This window comes from Pantherophis guttatus, chromosome 1 (assembly GCF_059756535.1).
Source record: "Pantherophis guttatus breed Tessera chromosome 1, ASM5975653v1, whole genome shotgun sequence".
Taxonomy (NCBI): Eukaryota; Metazoa; Chordata; class Lepidosauria; order Squamata; family Colubridae; genus Pantherophis; species Pantherophis guttatus.
In genome coordinates, this window is record NC_142063.1 from 235,396,592 (window position 1) to 235,408,646 (window position 12,055).

Consider the following 12,055-nt stretch of genomic DNA (forward strand, 5'->3'; position numbering starts at 1 on the left):
TCTTTGGCAAAAACCACACCCATAGCGAACTACTGATCTGCTTAACAAATCAGCTCCTCCCGCCCTCCCCATGCATGTGCGTGTGACTCCCCCGCTCCCCCGCACATGCATGTATGACCCCCATGCATGCACGTGTGTCTCCCGCATGCACCCCACCCCCGCGCATCTGGCCGGTGGGAGGCGCATACACACACTCATGTGCACTGGAGCTGAGCTGGGCGACGTCTCGCGTGCCCATAGAGAGGGCTCTGCGTGCCAGTTTTGGCACGCATGCCATAGGTTCGCCGTCACGGCTCTAGACCTAAATTGGATCCCACAACATTATCCTTGGACACGTAGATTCGCTTTCATTCGTGTGATAATACTCTTCAGATATTATCATAGCCTGAGATGTTGACATCTTGGAAGTCTCTGGTACTCTCCACAAAAGGTCATTGTCAGAGACACTGCCTTTCATAACCCAATATTGTAACACATAGAAATACGATATGGATATTTGTTGGTGGTGGTGATGGTGGTGAAATCTGGTTGTCTAATCCATTTGGATCTTCTATAGATTATAATTGCTTTACTGTGGCATTGGAGATTTTTTAGATAGCGTGTGTGTGTGTGTGTGTTTATGTATTGATTCAGTATACTGCTATGTAGACTCCTTGCATGCCAGCTCAATACAATGACAATTTTTTTTAAAGGATATCCAGTCCAACGCTAAGAGAAATTAATTCTAAAATCAACTTGAAAAGAATTGATGCAAGTTTCCTTTTAATTGCATTCATGTTTCCTTGCATCAGAGTGCATTTTCCATGTCTAGCACCACTAAAACTGTGTTATTAAAGTCTTACAGAGTTTGGGGGCGGGGGTGGAATCAATGCACAAAACATACAAATTTCCTTCATTTGAAATTAATTTTGGGGTGACAAATTATATCCACTGACTCTATTGGTGTCTTTTCTCTTGGAAAACAATAATCGTATATCAATGTATACCTGACATACAATACAAAATAAACAAGGCTTTGGTTATCATGCATAACTCTATATTTGATTCCCAGAAGAAAGGTATATTTTTCTGTTTATCCAAATGTGTGGCAAAGCACATAGAGAACAAACAGTAGGATATTCAAAACATGCTGATCAGAAGGATCATTCCTATCAGAAAACCTAAGAGTATACATAATTTCACGACAAAACTAATGAAAACAAAAATATATGATATGATAAAACTTCATTCTGAGCTATCTGTGGTCCAGCTGCAGAGGAATACATTGTCCAGTTGTAGAGGAATTAAGACTTATGATAGTAACAGGTGCTGCAATGACAGTCAGTGTGATTCTCAATCTTCGTAATTCCATCATTTGGAATGAAAACCTGGGGAAGGAAACTTTAAAATCAGATTAAATGCAATTTAATAGCCACAGTGAGGTTAAGAACTATTTTCGCATTTAAAGAAAAACTTTCTTTCATCAGGTTTTATGTAGACTGGTCACCCTTGGAATAATTGCCTGTGCTGGGGGTAGGTGACCTATAGGCCTAAGTGCTGTTGAACTACAATACTCAGCACATCTTTTTAATACTCACCACCTTAACAGGATTGCTGGAAACTGTAGTAGCACAATAGTTCCTTTAGTTCCCTACCTATGCTACTATTATAGTTATTATATTGTACATGATCTATTCTTCTATATAATCATTGAGCGGCATGATGGCTTAGAGGTGAAGACACTCGCCTCCCACTCAGAAGATTCAGAGTTCAATCCTAGGCAGTGGCAGATGTTTCTCTATCAGAGATCAAAGAAAAAATATTTGCTGTGAACTCTGGATAGGTGTCAGAGGAGCATCCAGCCAGCTTTACACTCAGCTTTATTCAGTTGCCCTGACTCTATCCTGAATAAAGGGATTAAAGAGTCAAAAAAGGGAAAAAAACCTCTATATAATCATTAGTTTGTACAGTTACATAATGCATTGCAATTAAAAGTAGAAGACCTTTCCCCAAAGCAGAAAGAAGGGAGTGCATGGGATTGCATCAGGTGACAAAGATTTGCAGTAGATGGACTCCTAAAGTCAGGAGGAAGAAGAATTACCCTAACATCTAATAAACAGTTGGTTTCCATCTCTTCAACAACAGCTCTTTACCTCCTCAGCCAACATACTCCAGTCAGTTAAAGCCCACAGATGTAGACCCATTGATTATAAAATTATTCTCAGGATAGAAGTCACCAGTCTGGTATGAAATAGCATGAAGCTGTCTTGGGAGGCAAGGGATATGCACCGAACTGACACAGAACTTGAATCAATACATAGGAATATAATGCTCATCTTGAGCAGTTAATTTCTGGATGCTGTTTTTTTTTTCTGTTTTGAATAACTTGGGTAGATTTTGGCTGGAAGGGAAGAGGAAGGTATACATCAGGGGTGAAATTTACTTACCTTCCCTACAGGTTCGTAAATGTGTGTGCGCTTGCGCTTGCTTCGCTTGCACATGCCGTCTTCCGTGCATGAGCAGAGGCTTAAAATGTCGCAAAAAAGCAATGTCATGACGTCCACGCGGGTGGACGGAGCCTCCCGCAGCCTCCACTACCGGTTCGCCTGAGCCAGATAGAACCAGCTGAATTTCACCCCTGGTATACATACTGTTCCTTTATAGAAACTGGGGAGTAAGGATTGGCAGTGAGAGGCCTGCCCTTTCAGAAAGCATCAGGGCCTAGCTTTTCATTTAACCCTCTCCTCATTCAGGCCATTTTAGACTCTGTTCCTAATGGTTATACATCTTCCGGGGGTGGGCTTCTTTCAGGGTAACGGCATATAGGTGGACTTCCAACTATTGCGGTATATTTTAGTCTGGACAGCATATTATGGTTTTAGTTGGCTTCTAGTTTATAGTATTGCTTTCTTTGGGGTTTGTATTTGTAGTTGACTTTTTGCACATTGCCCATAATCATTTTACTTGACTGAGACAGCCATATAAATGTTATGAATCAATCAATCAATCAATAGTCCTCCTGTTCATTCTATTAAGGGAGATTCTGGATAAATGTTCCCAAGTCATATGTCTGATAACAGACATTAAACATAATGTTCAGAATTCATTCCAATAAAATATTTATAGCTGATATTTTGGCAGAATTCTTGTTTCTCCCTACATGAAAACACAAACCCAGAGCTGATATCCAAACACAGATTGAAAACAAAGCATGTTCATTTGTCTTCTGCTTACGGTCCCTTCCTGTCACACTCTTCTGCCTCTTCTTTGCAGTTGCTCCATATGGAAACTAGGCTGAAGAGGAAGGGTAAACAAAACTGTAACCCACCGTTCATCGCCAAGCCTAGTCCCTTTACCTCTTTGAAGGCTCTTGCCACACAGCATTTCGCTTCGGAAGTGATGTTCTTTGGCACGGGCATGGACTTTTTTGACCTCATGGGAGTTGGATAGGCTCTTGAGAAACAACATCCTGCACATTGGTACACAGGCCTGCCGCTGAACAATCGGGTCACACGAACGTTCAAGGTTAGCTTACATTCAGTACAATCTAACAAACACACAAAAAGAATGCAGGAGAAAGGTGATTCCCTAGATTCCCTTTGGGTCTCCACATTCGAACACGGAATGTTAAACTGCATCCTAATCAGCTCAAACTGAGTGGCAGGGCAGAGAAGCTCAGCTTTTTACACATGGGCAGTCCATTTCCAAACAGAGAAATCATTCTAAACTCAGTGTCCTTAGGAAAATCTACACATTGATGCATAATAAAATAAATAGAAAAGTTTGAATGAGAATAGCACTTCGCAATAGCACTTAGACTTATATACCGCTTCATAGTGCTTTACAGCCTTCTCTAAGCGCTTTACTGAGTCAGCCTGTTGCCCCCAACAATCTGGGTCCTCATTTTACCCACCTCGGAAGGATGGAAGGCTGAGTCAACCTTGAGCCTGGTGAGATTCGATCTGCCAAACTGCTGGCAGCCGATGATCAGCAGAAGTAGCCTGCAGTACTGCACTCTAACCACTGTGCCACCGCGGCTCATGAATGTATCACACATCAGGCATAACTGGTGAGCATAAGTTTTCGTTCATTTCTTTCCTCCCAAGCTGCATTACTATTGGAAAAAGTGCTTCACTGGAACCAGCTTTCCTTCTTTAGTAAAATGGTAATGATATTTTATTTTTGATAATTTAATCAAGCCAGAATTATAAATCGGTATAATCTGCACTAGAACATGTCCACGTACATATGTGCTGAAGTATACTAATCTTTTCCATTTATCAAAGTGTATGAGTTCCATTATAGATTTTCTGAGCACTGTTATTAATCTAAGAATTTGTATTTTCTGCTTTCAAATTTTAACTTTTTATCAGTCCTGCAACACTGGAATATTAACCTACTTGGCCATCTTGCTGCTAATTTTAATTCCTGTTCATTTAAGAACACGTTACAAAATGTTGGCCATAGTAGAGGCTATGATAAGAAGTTAATCTGATGGATAGGTTATACATTTCTTTAATAAATGCATTAGTCATTAGATAGATTACTTTCAATGCTTTAAATTAAATATTAAATATTCACCATCCTAAAATGGTGATCTGTTCATTTTTAGTTTGTTGGTAGGAAGATCTAGAACAGTGATGGCGAACCTTTTAGACATCGAGTGCCCAAACTGCACGTGCGCATACCCAAACTGAAAGATGTGTGCATGCCCGTAGATGCGCGCATTCGCCAGCATGCACATGCATGCACACATGCGCAGCAGAGATCCAAAGACCAGCTGGCCGGCAGGAGGCAGCGCATCCCAATACCGGCAGTGCGGCAAGAGGTGAGATCTTTTTCTTTTGCGAGCTTCTGTTTCGTCATTTGCAGGTAAACAGAAGCTCACAAAAGAAACGCCACGGAGATCTGACCTGGGGTGATGCATAGGTTCCCCATCATGGGTCTAGAATATAGATCTTATGTTGTATCCTTGAAGAAGCCTGTTCTATACATTTATTTCCTGGAAATAAATGTAAGTTTAATTGTAAATTTCTGACCTACAACGTCCATGGAGAAAAGTGATGCAGAAAATTTGTTCAGCTTTTTCGCAGTGTTATTGTCTTTCAATTGAACACCTTTTTAATACTGTGTAATAAATGTGTAATAACGTGATATAAAGTCTAACGATCTCTCTGCATGATTTTGAAATATTTTTAAAAAAATTAACGCTCTCAATGTTTTTCATATCTGTCATATTTGATGAGTCTTTACTCGGCATTAACTTCTCATTAAATAATGTAGCAAGGGAGCCTTCTCAGGTGAACTAAAAAAGGCTCACCATTGGAAAACTCTGTACTTTATACTCAATCACTGAATCTATAATGTGGAAGTTTTTAAAAGTATTCTGATGAACTACTGCCTATCTTTTCAGTGTGTAAATCAAAGAACACAAATTTTGCAACCTCTTTATTTGCATAATAGTCCCTGAAAAGTATGCTGACTTCTTCAAAATTGTCTGTAATTATGGTCTACGTGTTTATTTACCCAGTGTTTTTTACATTGAACTTATTTATTGGGAATCTACTTTGATGAAGCCTTCTGAAGTTTAGACCTATCCAGACATGGGGGTCAGTGTATCAGTTAGAACTTGTGAAGTGGTTATGTTGATAGTTGTGGGTTCTTTTTTTAAAAAATCTCACTTGTTGGTTATGTATTTTTTTTTCTTGTTATGCTACGTTTTTAATTGTTATTAGCTGCCCAGAGTCACTATGGTGAGATGGGTGGTCAAATACATTGAATAATATAAAAAATTAAATAAATATATACATACACTCTTCCTTCAATATAATCAAACAATCTAACAGTTTAGAAAACATAAAACAATCTAATAATTACATTATTAAACGAGAATCAGCACTAGCAATAATCTCCATATGTTTTCTATTTATTTCATATTTTAAAAGCATCTCACCCTGTACCATAAACTCTTCCTCCGGCAATGAATGAAAAATATTCAGAGATATAGCTAACATGGCACAAATGACAACAGCATACTTTCCAAAGTAATCCATGATGTTCCTATAAAAAAGAGAAAAACAGTGGACTTTCTGCCTCCAAGCAAGCTTTCATTAATTTCTGTTGATTAAATTGATTTACATGTACTGTAGATACAAATTCAATTTATTAAGACATACGTTGATTAATAGGAATTTAAACCCAGGTAGCCACCAGATCTCAGCTGCAAAAATCTAGAATTATCTCCAAATGGTTGCAAAAGGACACTTTCTTTGCTCCATGAAGAGTCTGTTTGTAGTCCAGATCTGATTGCCTAAAGCTTAGTTTAGGATCACAAGTTTTAATCTGGTTTCTGAATTTTGAATTCTGAATTGGGTACAACTGTGAGCGTTATTTAAAAAATACAGTACTGTACTCTTTCAAGAGACATTCATATAGAGGTTGTAATCTACACATACTTACCAAGGAAACTGAATTGAAGAGCGTTACGTCTAAACTTAGGATTCTACTGTTAGAAATCATCTCATTCAAGATGCAACATTGGTTAGCCCGAATTGAACCAATCAAACTCTCATTTAAAGAGAGCTGTCTCTTAACAAGGGCGCACTGCATAATCAACTAAAATAAGCTATTCTGTAAGTAGACAGAGAAATGGGTAGCAATTGGGTTAGTTTGGGTTCTGAGATTAGAAGAGCAGGGTAGATCTGATCAGTGATGGACAGAGTTGGAGCAAGCAACTAATCGGCCATTTTCAGACAGAGCGTTGGCTGCATTAGAAGGTTAGACTGTGCTAGGATGCCAGGGTTGCTGAGTGATGCATCTGGAGATAGGCCAGATGAACAGGTCAGAGGAAGATATACTAGCCACTTTTGGGGATGTACTTGGATTGCTCCCTTTTGTGCTGTGGTTCAGTATCAGCTGTAGGAGTAATTCAGAGCCACTTGCCAGATGTTGTTTGCTATATCTCCATGTTTGCTGCATTCCCAGCTTCTTTTGTCAGTGTCTTCTACTCTGCAGACTGAGCCAAGCAAGACTTGGACTTTTTGCAATGCTAGTGGTGGCTGGATCAGAGTGCAACAGCAGCAGAGTGGCAATTTGCCAAAAACCCATGGATCCTAGGACGTTATTATCGTTTGCTCTCTGATTCTGGCTGCTAGTTTTGTGCCTCTGTTTGTTTGTTGCATAGTTCCCCCCTTAGGGTGAGGAGAGGGTTGGTTGAATGGGAAGAGGGTGAGAATGGCTGGGGGGCGGGGAGGTTCCTTGTGTGTGTCTATGTGTCTGTGTATGTTTGTAAGGTGGGTGCTGGATACACGGAAGGTGCTGAGAGCCAATGGAGTGAAATGCTTTGGGGTGCCTGGCTTTCCCTCCCTGGAATGGATGTAATTAATAGTTATGGAAGAACCTGGGCCTTGAGAACTGGGGGCCTGGAGGGGAGATGATGAAGCCTTTGGTAGTATTATAATGGTGATAGACCAGGGGTGAAATTAAAAAAATTCCCCTACCGGTTCTGTGGGCGTGGTTTGTTGGGGGAGGTCATGTGATTAGGTGGGCGTGGCCAACTCGACATCGAGGGGCTCCTCACTGGCCCCTCCCCTCCCCTCCCAGCCACTCCTTGTCGCTAATGGCAGGAAAATGGGGAGGGGAATATTCCTGCCTACCATCCTTCCCTCAGTCTGTGCTGAGATTGAGGAATGGATGACAGGCAGGAAAGGGACAGACTGCAACAGCACCATTCTGAATGGAGGGAGAAAAGTTAGCATTCTCTCTGCTGCATTTCACATTAAATTCTGTGGCAGAGAGAATGCTAACTTTTCTCCCTCCATTCACAACGGAGCTGCTGCTCCCTTTATGGTTCCCTCCTGGCCCCCTCCCTCCTGGGGACTACCTTAAAGGGACAGGCTGCAGCAGCTCCATTCTGAATGGAGGGAGAAAAGTTAGCATTCTCTCTGCTGCATTTAACATTGAATTCTGTGGAATATTGAGTGGCCAGAAGAGGTGAGCAGTGACCAGCTGGGCGTGGGTGGGCCAAGGAGGGGTAATTACTACCGGTTTGGCCAACTGATGCCCATAATCCCTAGAAGTTCACCCGAACCGGTCCGAACCAGTGGGATTTCACCCCTGTGATAGATATAGAAATATATGGTGAAAGATGGGCAGGCAAAATGGGCAAAATCCTGGGGAAGATGGGACCCATGCTTTATACAGGTCTTTGTTTCCAGTGTCTTGGTCTCATCTCCTGAAATCCAGACAACAAACCTTCAGCAAACCTGGCTTCTGGCTACTGCTTTTAATTACTAGATCATCTCTAATAAGGCCTCCCTTATCTGTGGATGTGGATGAAAGAGCTGACCTAGCATGTATGTGTCCAGAAGGGAAGATGGCCCTTTCAGAGATAAGTACAGCCGGGTTTCAAGTGTGGCATCAGCTGAGAACCCAGAAAAGGGGTGATGGTGAACCTGTGAGACCTTCCTTATTATGCTGGGTTCCAGGGATCAGTTCAGATTGTTGCTGTTGTATCAAAACCTTCCTGCTGCATAGCAACTTCCCTGCCTGAGTTCCTTGAGTCCGTTTCTGGGTTGGTGATGGAATTCCACAGACTTATGTTATTGGGGAACTACAATTAACTATCTCAGGGAGTGGGCTATGAAGTAGCTCAGGAGTTCATAGTCTGATGTGCCTATCCCAGGTCATCCAGAACTTGACATGGAACAGTGATCACATATCAGATTTGGTGTTCCTGTCAGAGCAGTGGCTATGTAATCTTCAATTGGGAAAACTTTTAGGATTCTTTTGTTATGGTCAGATCATGACCTAATTACTACGGGATTCTCTGGCACTCTGATCTCCTGCAGATTGGTCCGCTCTGGCAATTGATGGACCAGAGGGGTTTTAGAGTAAAAGGGGGGGTTATTCCTACTGGTCTGCTGCACAATGCTTCTGAAGCCTTGGTTGCACTTAGAACAAAGGGGTGGAATAGTTGCATTTCACTGATCTGTGCAGCACCTCCCCTGCACCCTTGTGCAACCCGTCGCTCTCTTCCCCACCCAACAGCAGCCACTTACCTGCCTGCTAGGCTGGAACTTCCAGCTTCCTGTTGGCTTCCCCATTTAATTTTCCTGTGGGAAGTTGGCTGGGAAGTTGGAAATGACAATCACATGACTGTAGCTCACTGTGGCAGCCTGAAGCAGCTACAAATTTTGCCAAATTTCAATCTCATGGTAGTCATAGGTTTCAGATTTTAGATAGATTCTATAAATTAGCCCATTTTGAGGCACCTTGGTTGAAAAATTGTTGCCCTATGATGTACCTTCACTCAGTTAAAGCTTACAAAGAATGAAGCAGACATGAGGGTTGTAGTAGTATGTAGATATAAAAGAAACTGGCTGAAGTTCTAAAAATTAAAAAGAAATACAAATGACAAACCAAATGTTTTCTTACTGGATCTACAGAAAGGCTTGTTAAATCCTTGAAGAAATTTGCATGAGAAGATAAAGAATTGAAGAGAAATCCTATGGCAAAATTTGAATGAAAGATGAAGACTTGTTAGAAGTGAAAGGAAAGACTATAAAGTTGATTTATTTGATCAAAGTTACAATAAGACATTTATTTACAAAGTTGTGGTAATCTTTTATGAACTTTTTGTTGACATTAGGATTGAAAAGTTGATGTCTTATGAATTTCCTTATGGCTAAGGAATGAGATGTGAGATGTTTGTAATCTTAAGGGAAGTAAAAAATTGCTAAATTTGTTAATAATTGTTACAGTGAAGGTTGGAAGTCACTTCTTTATATATTTCTTTTTCTTTATTATATTCTTTAGTTTTGTTTTGTTTTTTTGTTTTTTCTTACACTTTACTCTTTCTTGTTATTCTTTTTTCTTTCTTTAAATTTAGTTTTTGTTTTACTGTTATAATAAAAATCCTTAATAAAATTATATACCAATAATTGACCAAATAAACTAGCAAAATGGAAGTGCTTTTGCAATGACAAATTGTTACTCTTTCTAAAACTAAAACAAAAAACCTGCAACTGGTAGAGATATTGAATTTATTTCTTATTTCTTGATTTGTAATGTGAATATTTAAGGTTGCTTTCTTGGATACAGTAAGTGTCCAGTTAAAGTGTCATCCGAGAGCTCTAAATTTCCTCTTGCTTTTGCACCTCAACTGAAAGCCCTTAATTTGCAATTGCAATTAAGCCATGACAAGAGTTGCACCTATTTGATCTACCTATATTTGACACACTTCATGCATTAAGTATCCATACCTAAATTAGGAAAGAATGCAGAAGTTATTGACTACTAACTGAATCTGCAAATCTTTCCTGGACACTTCTAGTTGGAAACCACTTTTGGTCTTTGTGGGGGAGAAAAACGAAAATTTGATTTTAGGTTTTGCTGATTAGATAGGTGTGTTGCTATAGAAATGGCTAGTGTATATTATCATATAAAAGTCAAAAGTTGAGGTTTTATGTTACTACCTATTCTTCTGCACCAAATGGCATCGGAAGTCAATGTTTTTGCTTTTCCCTCTTTCCCCTACACTTTTTTCTCTTCCCCCTTTCCTCCCTTATTTTCCCATTATCTTCATTTTTCTTTGTATTTCTGTATTTTATATTTTGATAAACTAATACAAATATTTAAACTGCAGATTTTTCCTGGTCACAAATTGATTCCACCTAGAGTTCTTCCACATTACTAGCATTTAGACCCTTTGTGATTATCTTCAGTTCTGTCCATTTAGAAATGCAGAAATATAATGGATCAATTGTTACTAATCCTTTTTTATTCACTCTTTAAGAGGAGAATGAATAGAAAACCATCCAATCCAGACCTCCCCATGAGTTACCCCAGAATAATAATTCAATTCATATAAAAAAAGAAAAAACATAGCTTTTGAACGCCACCTCACCTGGTGGTTTCAGAATGTATATTTGTGTTCATTTGGCTTCTGATTTACAAATAAAATCTAAGCAGTTGCTATGATAGGAATGTATGTGAAATAATGTGAGTTACAAGCATTGCAATCCCACAAATGTTTCCTGGCTGCCGTGCCTTCCATTCATTGTTGAATTAAGAACCCTTGTGAATGTGCAATGATAAAATATCAGCAACTTGGGTACTTTTATCATGGTTATATGCTGTTAAGAGCAGCTGCATTGGAAAAAATAGGGGAGATACATTCTAAATTATGAAGCGCAGGCACAATACAGATATTTTGAAGTGGCAAAATCCAAAAGTAGTTGAGTCGAGGCCAGAGGTTCTTGGGAAAATATATAACCTACAAAATCTGTAGAAATATTATGATTCAATGGCAAATGTTAAATTGATACAAGGCCAGAAATAAATCAACAAGCTCCCCCAAAGAAATGTATTCTATTAACAATCAAATTCATACCTGATCAGAAAGTAACTCAAACCACTCAATGTGCCCCTTGCAAACCAAAGCATCTCACTACAAAATGACATTCTTACCTATTTCTTGTAGCATTTTGCACTTCTCAAAAAAGTGCTTCACAAACCTAATTAGCTGCAACAGGGTAAAGGAGTGGAAGGTCCTTTCTTTTGCAAGTGGGAGTGCCTCTTGTTTGTTCTCTTGGATTCAAATCAGTGAGAAGAGGGGCTGCATACCTACTGTTTGGGCATATTATATGGGGCACACTGTGCATGAGGATCCAAAGAAAATAAATGCAAAAAGGATTCCAACCTAGAAGAGCGCTCTCTCAACACAAAATAACACTATATTAACATCCCGCTAACAGTGCACACAAACACCAGTTTTGAGATAGTATTACCATATTCAGGTTTTTACATCTTAGAAATGCTCGGATGCTTGCAAAAGGTTATTGAAACTGAATGGAAGTCAAGAGGCAAACTTTGTGGGCACAAGGGCACTTTTGGCAATGTATCTATGACATACTAATTTAGTAAGAAAAAGCAGCAATTTTTCAGTTTTAGCCATATGAGAAGTTACAAACATTTGCTCGTTTGATATTCTAAATAAACCAACAATACATATATTTATAAAAAATAATAAAGGCAGGATAAAATAAATGAATAAATTAGAGATAGGGAGATACTG

At 39.5% G+C, this 12,055-nt stretch overlaps 1 protein-coding gene across 1 annotated transcript; it reads right to left on the minus strand.

Annotated features, from left to right (window-relative positions):
• Positions 1 to 1,014: 1,014 nt before the first annotated feature.
• Positions 1,015 to 6,114, minus strand: CGA (glycoprotein hormones, alpha polypeptide). The gene is made up of 3 exons (XM_034408936.3): positions 5,933 to 6,114; positions 3,336 to 3,526; positions 1,015 to 1,367 (listed from the first exon to the last, which is right to left on the minus strand). Exons 1-3 carry the CDS (start codon positions 6,030 to 6,032, stop codon positions 1,284 to 1,286), a joined length of 375 nt encoding a protein of 124 aa, XP_034264827.1. The 5' UTR covers positions 6,033 to 6,114; the 3' UTR covers positions 1,015 to 1,283.
• Between the last annotated feature and the right edge of the window lie 5,941 nt (positions 6,115 to 12,055).

Coding starts and splice junctions, on each gene's coding strand:
- CGA (XM_034408936.3), bottom strand. CDS start 6,032: ATGGATTACTTTGGAAAGTATGCTGTTGTCATTTGTGCCATGTTAGCT. Junction 3,527..5,932: donor GGAAGAGTTTATGGTACAGG/GTGAGATGCTTT, acceptor TGTGTTTGTTAG/ATTGTACTGAATGTAAGCTA. Junction 1,368..3,335: donor TGGCAAGAGCCTTCAAAGAG/GTAAAGGGACTA, acceptor TTCCTTCCCCAG/GTTTTCATTCCAAATGATGG.